Source organism: Daphnia magna, linkage group LG4 (genome assembly GCF_020631705.1).
Source record: "Daphnia magna isolate NIES linkage group LG4, ASM2063170v1.1, whole genome shotgun sequence".
Taxonomy (NCBI): domain Eukaryota; kingdom Metazoa; phylum Arthropoda; class Branchiopoda; order Diplostraca; family Daphniidae; genus Daphnia; species Daphnia magna.
In genome coordinates, this window is record NC_059185.1 from 5,811,496 (window position 1) to 5,826,104 (window position 14,609).

Below are 14,609 nucleotides of genomic sequence, written 5' to 3' on the forward strand. Positions count from 1 at the left end.
TAATTCACATAAGATAATTACAACTCACCAGATCTATCCATAGTGGGAAGTGGAAAGAAAACGTCACCGAAACTCTAGAGTCTTGTCAAAATAATAGTCTAAGCCTTGTAGCGAACGATTTTGGCAATTACGTGTGTTGTTAACGTGTGAACTAAGCAAAACTTAAACAATCGATCATTCATTAATTGCCTGACACACTGGCAATTTGGAATTTTTCTTTTTGTTCGCATCATAAATAATTGGATATAAGAGAAATGTGGCATCGTCGCATGACGAATCACTCTTATTATAGGATGCCCCTATTTAGTCTATATTAGTTGCAATACTTGTCGTTCACCCTACCTCGTTAGGTATTTCCCTCCAAACTTTTAATCGTTTTTCATGTATTTTTTAAGCCATTTAAGAAGTATTTTTAGTAGAAATGGCTTGCGCTGAACAAGGGCATGTAAAGAGCGTGTTTGTAGAAGTGGAAGTCACAGAAATATTAGCCGTGGCAAAGAAGAGCCATAAACCAGAAGTGCATAATGTGTTGGTGCACTACAAACACATAGAAAAGAACCATGAATTCGGTAAATACTCTGGATTTACTGTAATTAGTAAATATACTTTATTCTAACTTTGTTCATTTAATTACTTTTTCTTTAAAGAAACTAAGTCTAGGGTTGCAATGAAACTTCTTCCGATACTCATCACACCCAGGAAAAAAGACAAACATGCACACAGGCACTTTTTTGACCAACGAGAAGTAAAAATTTATGTTACTATTTCATTTTCATTCATTTCATCTATTTTTTTTGTCTTTTATAGGAATCTGCCTCAACGCAGAGCTCGATCGATGAAATTAAACGGCCAGCTCCATTTATTCTCGCCATCGGGGCTGAGCTGTATGTTGTGACAGCTGGGCAAGTTTTTTTTAAATTTGGATCCCAAAGTAGTACCGAGGCCATTCTAGCCCTACTTGCCGCATACTACATATTTGATCTCGAGTACAGCAAGTACGTCAAGTCAGCTCTATTTTTCCTCCAAAGTTATTGCCTGAAGGAGCCCGATCGTGTCACAAACTCTTGTTCGGCACTGAATGTGTTCTTGAGTCTCATCGAATGCTACAAAGATCGAAGTAGTCAGTAAGTATACAGTCATCGTTTATGGCCATAAGAATACAGACCTTGTTGCATACATTTGTGGTTCATTTTTATTTTATATATTAATGGATTGCCAAAATAAGTAATGAGTGGGTATCAATATTATTAATATTATTATTATTAAAATAAGGGTTTACTACTTTTTACATGATTTTTTAAATAGTTAAATCAAGGTCAATTATTATCTAGAATTGGTATGTCTTAAAAACAGTTTTAGGTAGCTGTTTTCTAAAATCAAATTAGATACTTCGTAATTACCTAATCGGCGGAATAGAAAATAGGTAATTTTTCTTTCCCATTTCTGGGGCACTTTTTTTTACAGTGTACGGTAGCACTTCGAGGCGAGGCATGTGTCGATGTCATTTTGTACGTGCGGTTTGGCACAGGTACGGCAGCGCTTTTGTTGGTGACATCTAGGGGCAGTGTGGCCTAAAAGTCAGCAATTTTAGCATAAGAGGGGACGTTGACGAAGATCGTGAGTGCGAAAGAACTCATTTGCAATATGGACTTTAGATGGCGTGGCGCAGCAGAACCAGAGAATCACCGCGTCTGTTGCAACATGGGTGTCATCGATGCGCTTTCTTAGACGAAGGGCTTTAGTAACTCCAAGGTGATTGAGTTCAGATACAATTTCCTCCTCAGCATTTTCCCTGGAGACTCCGAAGATAAAGATTTGTACATCGCCTAGTTGGGACTGCTGCAGCAATAAATCTCGGGAAGACAGATCTTGGGCATGGACTAGGAGATCCCCTTTTGCACCCAAACGAGTGGTCGCAAGGGGAAGAATATTCATTATGGCGGACAAAATGGATTTTCGATCCTTGAGCGTTAGCTGTTTGAAACACTTATCCAGGGTCGGGAAAGTGATGATGATGGGTAGGAGGAGAGTTGAAATTAGGGCCTGACATGAATCTGAGCTGCTAGAGGAGGAAGTATTATGGCTTTTAAATCTTTTATACGGACCAGTGTGCTTTGCTTTGCTGTTTTTTGAGGTATCCATTGTGAAATACAAGTGATGGGGGCGTAGCACTTGACTGTGAGAAAAGAAACGAGGAGGGAGGGAGCGGAGAGAAAAGACAAAGGAATTTATTTTTTATTTAATTTTTTTTTTAGACTTTGTATGGGAGCAGATTGAGTACGACTATACGCTAGCGAGATTACACTCCCAATACAATACTCACTTTAACGGTGTGGAACACTGTATTTAGCTCCTCCCAAGAAGCGATAGCAGCGCCATCGCCCGCATACGGGGGAATACCCGTCACTACCTCAGAAATCTTTTAGCCCCTTCTGAGTGACGACATAAAAATGTCTGCTGCTTCGATTGAATCTAGCGCTTCAGTTCTACGCCAACGTGCTCTTTTTTCTTCGGTGAATCCTCCACGTGGGAATTCACCTATCGATTCGCGAGTATCTGTTCCTGATCAAGATATTTTATCTATTTTGCCTAATAGTGTTCGTAGCAACTCACGCGATCGAGATAGTCGTCCACGCGATGGCCATGCTCGTAACAACTCAACTCAGTGCGATCGGGATAATCGTCCTCGTGATAGCCATGCTCGTAGCAACTCAACTCAGCGCGATCAAGATAATCGTCCACGTGGTAGCCCGTCCCGATCACGATCTCGTTCCATCCCGCGTTCGCGTACACGCTCAGCTTCCAGGATTCGGTCTTGCAGCCGTTCGCCAAACGTGGTTGCTGCCGCTGAAAAAACGTTTAACATTTCTGCCTCTAAATCCCGTCAGGTTCGTAAGTGGCTAGTTCAAGGCTTACCTAACAGCGAGGCCAAGGCATTGCGTCTTAACTTCAAGCCAGTCTTCAACAGTTCATTTGATTTGTTTTGCCCTAAGCTGGATGAGTCCATGGAAAGAAAGTGGCTGAGAGCCAAGAACCTGCCTAAATTGAAAGACTTTCAAGAGACTATGTTGAAGTCAATTCAATATCAGATGATGGACTCAATGCGGCCAATGCTGCATGCCTGGAACCAGATGAGAGTGGACGATCCGTTATTGAACAGTGTAGAATCATCTCTCCGTTTAATGGGCTCTGCGTTTGCAAATGTTTCCAAATTGCGACGTGAAAATGTGATTCGCCATGTAGCCCTGTCCATGAAACCATTGCTGAAGGACCCACGGGCATTCTCTTCTCGTGAGTGTGAGCGTTTGTTTGGCTCAAAATTCATAGACGTCATGGTAAAAGAAGTTGATGACGACGCCAAGTTGACGAAAATCGGACGCGATGGCGGTCCCTCGCACAGCCAGAATGGTGGCAATTCCAATCGGCGCAATGGCGGCCGCATTCAAAGCTCGTACGTCAGCCGTAAAAACCAGAGTAGTGGTTTCAACAAAGGCGGGAAGAGCGACAAGGGGAACCCCTACTTCAGGCAGATGGCCCAGGGCGCCAACAACAGGTATGTCTGTTCTTCTCATGGTTTCACACCCCCTATTTTTCTGAAAATGTCTCCCATTCAGTCACATGTTGGGGGTCGTTTGAGAAAATGCGCAGACGCATGGCTCTCTCTTTCTGATGATCAATGGATCTTGTCTACAGTCAATCACGGTTATGCCATTGACTTTGTTAAACCCCCCGTCCAACATTTCACCCCTTCAGGGTGTATTATGTCTATAGAGATGGAAATTGTCTGCGACCAGGAAATCACATCTTTACTGGCAAAAGGTGCAATTAGGCATGTTAATTCTAACTCTTCCGACAGTTTCATTTCCAACATGTTTGCCGTTCCAAAGAAATCGGGGGGTTGGCGGCCTATCATTAATTTAAAATGTCTGAATGCATTCATCTCTTACCAGCATTTTAAAATGGAAGGTCTGGATTGCGTCAAATACCTTCTTCAACATAGTGATTGGATGGTAAAACTTGATTTACAGGATGCTTATCTTTTAGTGCCCCTGTCACCCGAGCACTTTAAGTTTCTCCGTTTCTTTTGGAAAGGCAACCTCTATGAGTATCTCTGTCTCGCTTTTGGCCTCTGTTCAGCCCCGCGAGTCTTTACGAAACTTTTAAAACCTGTTGTGGCCTATTTACGCGAGCGTGGAATCCGGTTAATCATTTACCTTGACGATTTGCTTATCTTAAACCAATCTAGGGATGGTCTTCTCGCTGACCTCGAGTTCATTATCAGCCTATTAGAATCACTGGGTTTCATAATCAATTTAAAAAAATCGGTTATTGTGCCTCAACAAATCATTGAGTATCTGGGCATGATGGTTAACTCTCTTAGCCTATCTTTCTCATTGCCCCCGGATAAAGTAAAATCTATTGTAAAACTTTGCAACGACATTATGTCGGATAAGGCTGGGCGAGTAAAATTGCGGGACCTGGCCAAGGTCATGGGGAATTTTTCGTGGGCTATCACCTCAGTCCCCTTTGCTCAAGGCCATTTTAGGAAATTACAAAATTTCTATCTGTCGCAAGCCCATGGGGATTTAAACAAAATGGTTTTTCTCACTGAACCCGCCAAGGCCGATTTGGTTTGGTGGGCATCTCATCTCAAACTTTGTAATGGCAAATCCTTTTTTCCTGATAATCCTGATTTGATTATTTTTTCTGACGCTTCCCTTACCGGCTGGGGTGCAGTTTGCGATGGCTCTCGGTCTCGGGGACCTTGGACAAAGGCCGATGCAGATCGGCATATTAACGAATTGGAGCTTTTAGCTGCATATTTTTCGTTACAAGCATTTGCATACGCCTCAGAAAGCATTTCTATTCAGTTATTCTTAGATAACTCCACAGCAGTCGCTTATATTAATAAGTGTGGGGGTACGCATTCAAGAGCTCTTTCTATCATCGCGGCTCAGATCATTCAATTGTGTGAAGCTCGCAATATTCGCATTTTGGCCTCGCATTTACCGGGAAATTCTAACGTTATTGCAGACGAGGAGTCGAGGACGGCGCCCGACTCGAGCGATTGGATGCTGCTGCAAGACAGGTTCAAACAACTATCGAACATTTAGACTGTACAAATCGACCTCTTTGCGTCGGCCTGGAACGCTCAGCTTCCCAATTTCGTGAGTTGGCTACCGCAACCCAAAGCTTCGGCGATCAACGCATTCGCATTGAATTGGCGGAAGTTCCTCGGCTACGCCTTTCCCCCATTTGCTCTCATCCCACGCTGCTTGTCCAAGATAAAGAAAGAGAAGGCGGATCTTGTTCTCGTGGGCCCTCTTTGGCCCTCTCAGCCTTGGTTCCCCCTTCTATTGCAAATGTCGATCGAATTTCCTCGAATTCTAACCCCGCATCGACTCTTGTTACACTCGCCAATGCTAGAGCCACACCCGTTAATTCAGTCAAAGAAATTCCTTCTAGTCGCGTGGTAATTGTCAGGCGACGTTTTGAAAGTAAAGGATTTTCAAAAGAGACTGTCGACCTTCTCATGGAATGTGTCCGTGAGTCCACAACAGCTAGTTACGAGTCCGCCTGGAAGAATTGGGTTAATTGGAACCACGAACAGGGTTCGGATCCCTTGTCTTCTTCTTTGATAACCATTCTGCAATTTCTGACAGATTTGGCTAATTCTAATTCCTCATACAGTTCCGTCAATACATCTCGTTCAATGCTTTCCTCCACTCTCGACCCCATTGACGGATACAAAATAGGGGAACACCCTACTGTTGTGCAATTGCTAAAAGGCTGTTTTAATCGTAAGCCTCCTAAAGCCAGATATAATTCCCTTTGGGATCCAGAGATTGTCTTAATTTATTTGGACTCCTTGCCCAATAATTCCGATCTCGGTGCCGCTGTCTTATCTAAAAAATTAGCCACTTTATTGGCTCTAGCCACTATCTCTCGTGTATCTGAAATTATGTCTATTTCCTTTCATTCATTAAGATTTTCCCCAACAGCAGCCAGTTTCTCCCTCACCCGACCGAAGAAAGCGCAGCACTCGGGTCCACTTAAATCATTCGTGCTACCTCGTTTTAAAGGCAAATGTTGCCCGGTGGAGTGCCTTGTGTCTTATGTTGCTATCTCTAGAGAATGGAGAGATCCAGACTCGTCTGCTCTCTTTTTGTCAATTAGAAGACCTCACAAACCAGTCGGTTCGTCTACATTGGGTCGCTGGATCAAGACGTGTTTATCCGACGCTGGTCTAGACCCGTCATCGTTTTCTGCTCACTCTACCCGCGATGCTGCTGCCTCTAAAGCTGTAAAGCAAGGTATCCCGGTGGATACCGTCCTTAAAACAGCTAACTGGTCGAGAGAATCGACATTTCAAAAATTTTATCATCGCGAGTTAGTTGGTACCACGGTAACGGAAGCAGTGTTAACTCAAATAAGTTCCGAGTGATTGATCTTTGAAGTCACCGTTAAAGTGAGTATTGTATTGGGAGTGTAATTGTTAATTCCACGAGGTCGCGAAGCGACCGAAGTGTAATTTTAATTAGAGGACTAATTAAAATACGAGACTTTAACGGTCTCTATTTCCCACCCAGCAGCCATTTAATTAATCATTGAAAAAAAAAAAAAAAAAAATCATTTTTTGTTTTCCTTTCAGAGGTGGCAACAAAAACTTCAAGAACAACCAACGCAGCTAATCACCGGGTTGTCTTGTTCCAGAGGTCAAGAACTCTTCAGAAATCATTCATTTGTTTTGTTTATTTATGTTCTAACCTCTTACACCCCTCGAACTTATTTGTGTTTTATATGTAAAGAGTTCTGAGGTAGTGACGGGTATTCTCCCGTATGCGGGCGATGGCGCTGCTATCGCTTCTTGGGAGGAGCTAAATACAGTGTTCCACACCGTTAAAGTCTCGTATTTTAATTAGTCCTCTAATTAAAATTCCACTTCGGTCACTTCGCGACCTCGTGGAATTAACAATTCGAGGCGAACTGACGTGCGCTTGACCGTGGCTATACCAACACCAATCGGCTGATGGGCTCGAAGGTCTTACCAAACCAGCCAGGTACATAAGGTTTTTCGTGACGTTTCCGCTCATTTGCATGCTCCTGTGCCGCCGATTGACTCAGTTTCCCAGGCTTTGTTTCCAAGGATTTCAGTTTACGCTGTACTCCCTCGCAATCTCGCATTACACCTCTGAATTCAACGTCTCTATAAACAGGGAAATACTCAAATTGGGTGCACCCTTTTTACAAAAAAACATAACAATCGAAAACGAAAATAAAACAAAAATCTACATTGAATTTCGGAAGTTAAGATAACGAAGAGCCATAAATATTGACGAGCAATCTTACTCATTCATATTTATTTCAATTTCATCTGCTACCTCACTCAGAGGGGAAAAGTTACGTCCGAAAATAAATTCTGAACGAATTTGCTATTTCTACGACACTTAAGCATGCAAATTATTTATTGTAAAGGAACACGAGGGCTTATCAATCTAAATCTCAACTGCTTCTTACTTATGACAGAAAATCAATTTCTTTTTTTTTTTCCATTTAGAAAACACAAAAATAACACTTTTGTTAATGCAAGAGAGTAATGGCCAGTACATGGCTAATAATACAGGCTTGAACCTTTTAAGATCTCGGGGTCGTTCTGAATATTGTTTAACGAGGAGCTGCTCGTGAGGTTTCAAGAAAAGAAGCAGATTTAACAGTACTGACATCTACTCCCACTTTTGGGGTGCTAAGTGGCATGCCCATGAAGCTTGAAGTTTTTTCAGATTTTGTAATCAATGACGTTCGCCGCGCGTACAACATCTGTAGAGGTTGAGTGGGATTCATGTAGCGAAATGTCCCTTCACCTGGAAGAGGTACTCCCAACAACCGACGATTGAAAAGAAAGCGATAGCTGAAGAACCATAATAGGACTGCAATTACACTCGCGACAAATTTTTCTGGAGTTGAATGGAAGTAGATGATCGTTGCCTGAATATTTGTAGAAAATAAAAATAATAGCTTTATCTCTTATATATTAAGTTTTAAAGCAATACGAACCATAAGCATGATGTCCCAAAGTAATGCCAACATGGCCATTGCGATAAACGACAATCTAATATACGGAGTAAACTTTTCATACTTGTTCCGAACAAATAGAAGTTGTTCGGCACTCAGACAATCCAATGGGGTTGCAGATCCGCTTTCCTCGCTACTTCTGTTGTGATCTTCATTTCGCAAATGATCTTTGATGGACTCCCAACTAACTAATGCCTTTGCTTCTTCCATAATAATCAGGGCACAGTAAATTAAAATGAATGTATGCCCTGATAGGGAAAAACTGTTCCATGAAAGACCCTTTGAAAGGCATTGTTTACGGCTATTAGACGACCGGACAATAGGTTTACTGCAATAACCATAGCTTGAAATTTAAAATACAATAAATTATTCAAACCACTCATATGAACACTTGTTAAAACTTTAAGTTACCTTTCTTCAAGTGTTACAAATAATTTGGTCCAAAAGAACCACATAAATGTTGCAAAAGTAATCGTAGCATATGTTTTCGAATTTTAGTTTTATCACCACATGAGTACACAGAACTTGTCAGGTACACAAAGGAACCAACACATGCCATTGTCCAACCTAAAAAAAACAAAAGAATGTCAAAAAAATTCAGCAGGGCTCCATATTTTAAACTTCTAATACTGTATACATACCCCAGCTTAACTTTACAAAATAAATGTTGAAAATGTTATCTTTCCGGGAAAAATAAGAATTAGGAATAGGTAAGATATCACCCAATATACTTCCAAAAAAAACAAGCATAATATATATTCCAACTTTGATATTGGGATCGATAAACAAAATCTTCCGACACAAGTGTACTACCATTAACAACAATACTTGTTGAATCGACGTCGGGTCAGGAAGAGGTTTTGTTCCCTTTTTTTCGCCTGTTTTGGATTCGACAGCAGGGCGGAAATTTAGGGCAGAACTACTTTTAACCATTTTTTGCGTTTATTTTGTTGCTCTACTTAGAAAGAAACGATTCCCTTACTGGGACAGAAGAGAATCCTTAAAAACCTAGCTCTAGTGAAATATTTATGTCAGGAATCAGTGACTCTCTTTAGGCTTAGCAGACGACAACAAATTTGTTTTTATACACAATTTGAGTGATACATTCAAAAGTGGATTTATCGCAACCTTCTGGATCCTGAGAAGCCACACGCACCATTTAAATATTAAAATGAAATTTTAGCGATTCAAATCAAGAGAACCACCAGTCTTTTCCAAAATTTGGTAAATGTCATAGCTACAGCCGAAGTCTATTCGGTATCCTTGTTTGAGGCCGTAAGGATTTGAAGGTGTCTGGCAGTCCATATTTGTCTCTTTGCGCAACACTGTGTCTATATCCACAGACGAAAAGAATGCAACAGCCTGCGGCAGATCATATAGATTCATTTGGTATGAAAACATGCATCTAGTCCAAAGATTTGCAATTTGTAGCGCCAATGCTGCACGAAATTTATCATCTTCCTTTATGATGTATCGCACTTCGTCATGAATGCTAATCGAAAAGCGACCCTCAATTCTAAAAAGAAAAATTGCAGCACAGAAAAAAAAAAGTAAGAATCGGTTTAAGGAACACATGAAAGAACGGGACTCACTTGTACACGTCAAGAAGGTATCGCATTGCCACTATCATTAAATGAAGGTAGTCAACGGCGGAACTCTGGACGACCCAGTTGACGCGGCTCGTCATAAATTCATTGCCGACGTTGCAGGGTTCCAGGGCCCGACTAATGCGACAATGCAACACCGGTGTTTCTGGCGCCTTTGATTGAGCGATTTCTTCCAGTTTGTTGAACATGTGTGACTCGGTTCCGCCGGACCACATCCGACGATCAATTAAATCTTCGGTTGGCAATCTAGCCAAGTATGCAAATTTATTATCTTTTTTCGCGTTTTTTCTTATGTTATTTAATTGCTCTAGCGTGACTGTTTCGTCTGATGCGTGTCCCAGAGCAAAAGCCAATTGCCGTCCGCGACTATTTAGTTTAAATACTGAATTTCCCTTTGTAATCGAGTACATTTTGCGGGCCTTTTCTGCAGCCTCTTTTTCTGTCAAGCGATGGTTAAACTGCATCAACAAGGTTTTCGCGAACCTTTCGCCAGCGCCATATATCCTGCCGTAATTTAATACTTTTGCTTGATCTCGTGTAATGTCGACGGCTAAAGCTGTTCGGCTATGCATATCTGTCCCGTCACTTTTTTTCCCTTGTAGGGTCATCCAGCCGAAAGCCGTTGATCCGTGCTGACCAGCAAAATGCGAATCTCCAATGATTGAGGCTATCCAAAGCTCTTGAGAATCAACATCTGCACCAACAAAATTAAAACCGGGAGGACACTGTATCATAGCCTTTAACTCTGATCCTAACCGATCCTAAAAATAACGAAGTTCTTTAAGCAACTTAACATATTCGACCTATAGGTTGATAAATGAATTACCTCAGATCAATAACTAAGTTACCTTATACGCGTTCGAAGCAGTTAACCACGTGGATTCAACTGCCCTTCTCGTGAGTGTACCAGAGGTAATGACCTGCGGTAATATGGCTCCATACCTATTTGACGGATCAAAATTATCCGAATTCGTTACGCTCCGCGGAAGTTGAGACTGTCGAAGCCACACGACCATTTGAGAGATAATGCGATCACGAGCATTTCTCCAGTAGATGACTGTGGAAAAAATAGGTAAATGAAAATAACATATTATACTTACGAATCTCAACAAAATAGATCATTTAGTCAAGTACTATTGCGATTCAGTTTTAAAATATGTTCAGCGATGGAACTTGATGTAGCTTTAAGGGTTCCGTCTTCAATTTTATTCAAGTAGTCTTTCGCTAACGGATTTCCAACGTTGTTATCAACGCCAGATTTATGAGGAAGGCGAAAAAACCAACAGCCCGGGATACCAACGTCATATGGCCCTATTCCCAGGTGCCAAGCAGGCCGATCTGAAGTCAAATAATGACTGTGCTTCTTTTGAGATTGATCACCTACTGGGAATACATCTTTCTCATGTTCCATATTATTATTTAAACCACGTCGTATAGCCTGCAGATTGTAAACATAACAGGAGAGGATAGGCAGCTTTACAATTTAATCATACCTGCCAATGAACAGCCAATTCAAGAGGATCAGCTGACAGATCCGTCATTTGACCGAGCTGCATAAGTGCTTCTTCAGCCGTGATAATTCCTTGAGTTGATAAATTTTGTTCTGCAATTCGGGGGGGGGAAAGAGAAAATGCCTCCTTCAAGGGAAAAGGTATTACATTTTCATCTTGGCGAGACAAATCGAGAGGCCTTCCCGGAACTAGATAGCCCCAGCCCAGTGCGCGGCTGTGAAACAGTGGGTATCCGTCCCATGTCAATTTGAGCAGCTTTGGTACTACTTGTGCTGATGTTGAAACTTCCGACGGACCAACCAAGCCATCCTGAACACGGTCGCATAATAAGCAATACCAATTTGGATAACTAATTTTAGGGCAAAATATATAACATGGATAGTTTTTTAGATACGACAAAAGCTTGATGTAAGACAAGATATGTCGTACCCGGGCAAGAAGGAATTACGTTTGAACAAATGGTTTTTAGTATCAAACAATTCTTGAAATTGCTGCTTTAGTCTCTTAATTTCATGTAGACCAGCTTCATCTTCATTTAATTGATCTTCTCCTTCTCCGTCAACGATTATGGAAGGAACAACATTCTCCGTTTTTTTTTTCTTTTTCACGAGAGTTGCGGCTTTTTTCACTTTCAGTGGTTTAGTCGACCAATCAAGATTCCAAAGCCAAGGGTCCCCTTTATACGCTTTATCTGTAATCATATGGGCTGCTCGGTCAGCTTCTCTTTTTAAACTCTGGGTTAGTTCATTCTCTAGATCACGGTATGTATCTTCGGAATCTTGTAAATATCGTTGCCAGTTGCGATTTACCGGTAAATAGGCTGTACTCATTTCCAACATTCCAGCCAACTTAGAGAATGAAATTAAAATTTTGACTACAGATTTGAGGAATGCTAAAAAAAAAAAATAAGTAGTATAAAAAGAAAAACTTACAGTGACTGGATGAGGAAAACGTTTTTGATACTCAGGAATGAGAACACACAATACTTCGTATGTGGCTTGGCAATCCCTTGCACAATACGTAGCTAACTGTTGAAAATCTTCTGTTATATCTGACAGCGTACCAGTCACGAAGACGTCCCGCTTCTCTTTATCTAAGCCCAATCCGCCGCAATAAAGTTTATGCACATCGCTTAAACCGTTAAATGAGCATATATTCTGCCATTCCAGAATATCTTCTGTCTTGCCTGACTTGCTACGATATTGCTGATTTTTCAGCGTCTTATCATTTGTGCCAGATTTTGCGGCGATAAGCATATTTCTTTGAAAACTAGTAATACCACTTATTGCTATGTGCAAAGACATAGTGTCAAGAAATCGAACCTTGGTTCCTTCAATGAAATACTGCTCTTTTAAGCGTGAACGGTCATAACTAACGTTATGTCCAACAATAATACGCTCTTTTTGATCCTTGAGAATCAAACGATCTTGTTCTCTTTTTGACTCCAAATTGATTAAGTCTTTTAGTTCGTAAATGTTTCCCATAGTCTTCAGAATAGAATCTTTCACCTATAATAGAAGCAAAAGAAAAGAGCAAAAAATGTTGAACAGTAAAATGATTCATAAAACTAAAAAGTAACCTTTTTCTCCTCAAAGAGCTGATTGCTGCACCAAGAGTACCAAAAATTTTTAGAAACTGCTGTAGCTAATGTTGGTAAATGACCCTCTTTAACACAGACTTCCACATCAAAGACATATGCTTCTTCATCTGGGAAATCAACCTGATCTGTTTCACCACTAATGCTATATTTTGTCCAACCAGGAGAAAAGTTCCAAACTTTTGGAATGTCTGGAATTCCATGTGATGCCAAATCTAACAATTTCTTAATGTAATTTCCACACTGTTTCTCAGCAATTTTTTTGAAGTGTTCGGCAATATTTTGGCCTTGTAACACTGGAAGCTTCAAATCAATGTCAGGAAGACTACTCACTGATTTACCATATAGTTTATGATTGGACAAATGTTCTTGAATCTTCATGACCGATTCACGAGATATTGTACTAGTGCTGTCCTTTAAGAATATCTGGCGATGAATTGATCTAGGTAGCATCTGTATACCACATGGATTAATAATACTTTTGTTTGACAACGGCGATTCCAAAGAGGATTCATCAGTTACATAGTAATTTTTACTTGAGAAATCTTGTCCATTATTTTTTGGATAACTAACCTTGATACCTTCCAACAGAGTTTACGAGAGTAGTTATGCTTAATTTGCCATGCTTGAAACGACAACATGTTGTGAAAAAGAATTTCTAAATCTCTATATATTTTTTCGTCTACTTTTCCTAATTTCCTTCAAGGCCTACTTAATGCTTAAGGCCTGTAAACTCGAATACCTCCTATGGCGGTGACTCGTTACCTGGCAACAACTAATCAGAGGAAAAACAAGGTTTACGACGACACCATCTGGCGCTTGTTACTGCTACTGCTTCGAAAACCTATATACAAGATTAAAAAAAAAACCAAAAAAAAAACAGGGTTTCCTTGTATTTTTTTTTAGGAGTATCTTAGAATCATTAACTTTTAGTTAAAGAATTCCAGTAAGTGTAAAAAATCACCTCTTTGAAAAAGATTTGTGTCCACTAAGTAATATTTTCATCATTACATTTCACCATTATAATCAAATTTGCATTGCTATTGAGATGGTGGATAAGGACCCCGTCTGGAGACTTATGGTTATGAGCATGACGGTTCATGTCTATTTTATGTCATGTTATCAATGTGAGTAAAATTTTTTATTTTACCTCTTAGTGAAAATGTTTAATCCGTTTAAAGATTTTTTGTCTAAATGATTAATTTTACAACTACAAGAACAAGAAGAAAATTTTTCAATAATATAATAATAAAACTTATATTTTTTAACATACTACTTTTTTCTTATTAACAACTTAATTGCTATATTGCTGTCAAACTAGCACACTTTTCATTTCAAAAACTTGGTTTCCTTTTGTTTTATCTTTATTTATGTATTTATGTAACTATAGAGCAGTAAAATATCCTCCGTTGCGCGTTTTCCACAAATGCGAAAATCTCATTTGTGTCCAAGTTGGTCTGCTGCGGCTGCAGCTCTTATGGAGAAACCATCTTCTTCACGTTAATAAGGCCACTGGGTGTCCGCCTTTGAGATTTAGTTGGGCATACGTCAATGGCTGAACCGGGCTGAATGGTGAAGTGGCACGCTATTGCGCAATTATTCAATTAAAAAAACAGCAACGGGATAGCCTAGTTTGAAACCAAGTACCGGTTAGATTGATCAATAATAAAATAATAATATAAAAATAAAAATAATAATATAAAAATAATAAAAGGCCCGCGATGGCTAAAATAAGTAAAATAGTTGTAGTGCCGAAACGCTACGGTAGGTTAGGTTAGGTTAGGATCGCACATTTCGTCGTTGCCTTTGCCACTAGATGGC

General features: G+C 40.2%; 4 protein-coding genes across 4 annotated transcripts; 2 read left to right on the forward strand and 2 right to left on the reverse strand.

The window, feature by feature from the left end:
- Positions 1-320: 320 nt before the first annotated feature.
- Positions 321-1,136, forward strand: LOC116926749. Its single transcript, XM_032933682.2, has 4 exons — positions 321-350; positions 417-569; positions 648-745; positions 808-1,136. The coding sequence occupies exons 2-4, from the start codon at positions 422-424 to the stop codon at positions 1,126-1,128; spliced, it is 567 nt and encodes a 188-aa protein (XP_032789573.2). The 5' UTR covers positions 321-350; positions 417-421; the 3' UTR covers positions 1,129-1,136.
- Positions 1,137-2,450: 1,314 nt separating this feature from the next.
- LOC123471119 lies at positions 2,451-6,445 on the forward strand. Its single transcript, XM_045172034.1, has 6 exons — positions 2,451-2,526; positions 2,696-2,892; positions 2,994-3,819; positions 4,138-4,249; positions 4,709-4,857; positions 5,040-6,445. The coding sequence occupies exons 1-6, from the start codon at positions 2,451-2,453 to the stop codon at positions 6,443-6,445; spliced, it is 2,766 nt and encodes a 921-aa protein (XP_045027969.1).
- An 886-nt stretch (positions 6,446-7,331) lies between these two features.
- Positions 7,332-9,014, reverse strand: LOC123471026 (acyl-coenzyme A diphosphatase FITM2-like). Its single transcript, XM_045171845.1, is given in 5 exon segments — positions 7,332-7,986; positions 8,056-8,416; positions 8,485-8,539; positions 8,542-8,640; positions 8,715-9,014. Coding segments are annotated over 5 exon segments (1,128 nt in total). The 5' UTR covers positions 9,007-9,014; the 3' UTR covers positions 7,332-7,665.
- LOC123471025 (DNA polymerase subunit gamma-1-like) lies at positions 8,997-13,479 on the reverse strand. The gene is made up of 8 exons (XM_045171844.1): positions 12,771-13,479; positions 12,124-12,699; positions 11,621-12,039; positions 11,174-11,540; positions 10,815-11,118; positions 10,529-10,737; positions 9,666-10,441; positions 8,997-9,589 (listed from the first exon to the last, which is right to left on the reverse strand). Exons 1-8 carry the CDS (start codon positions 13,239-13,241, stop codon positions 9,253-9,255), a joined length of 3,459 nt encoding a protein of 1,152 aa, XP_045027779.1. The 5' UTR covers positions 13,242-13,479; the 3' UTR covers positions 8,997-9,252.
- Positions 13,480-14,609: the final 1,130 nt, after the last annotated feature.

Coding starts and splice junctions, on each gene's coding strand:
- LOC123471119 (XM_045172034.1), top strand. CDS start 2,451: ATGTCTGCTGCTTCGATTGAATCTAGCGCTTCAGTTCTACGCCAACGT. Junction 2,527..2,695: donor TTCTTCGGTGAATCCTCCAC/GTGGGAATTCAC, acceptor TCCTCGTGATAG/CCATGCTCGTAGCAACTCAA. Junction 2,893..2,993: donor CTCTAAATCCCGTCAGGTTC/GTAAGTGGCTAG, acceptor TTTTGCCCTAAG/CTGGATGAGTCCATGGAAAG.
- LOC116926749 (XM_032933682.2), top strand. CDS start 422: ATGGCTTGCGCTGAACAAGGGCATGTAAAGAGCGTGTTTGTAGAAGTG. Junction 570..647: donor AGAAAAGAACCATGAATTCG/GTAAATACTCTG, acceptor TTTTCTTTAAAG/AAACTAAGTCTAGGGTTGCA. Junction 746..807: donor ACTTTTTTGACCAACGAGAA/GTAAAAATTTAT, acceptor TGTCTTTTATAG/GAATCTGCCTCAACGCAGAG.
- LOC123471025 (XM_045171844.1), bottom strand. CDS start 13,241: ATGCTACCTAGATCAATTCATCGCCAGATATTCTTAAAGGACAGCACT. Junction 11,541..11,620: donor CGTAATTCCTTCTTGCCCGG/GTACGACATATC, acceptor CCCTAAAATTAG/TTATCCAAATTGGTATTGCT. Junction 10,738..10,814: donor TTTAAAACTGAATCGCAATA/GTACTTGACTAA, acceptor TTTTTTCCACAG/TCATCTACTGGAGAAATGCT.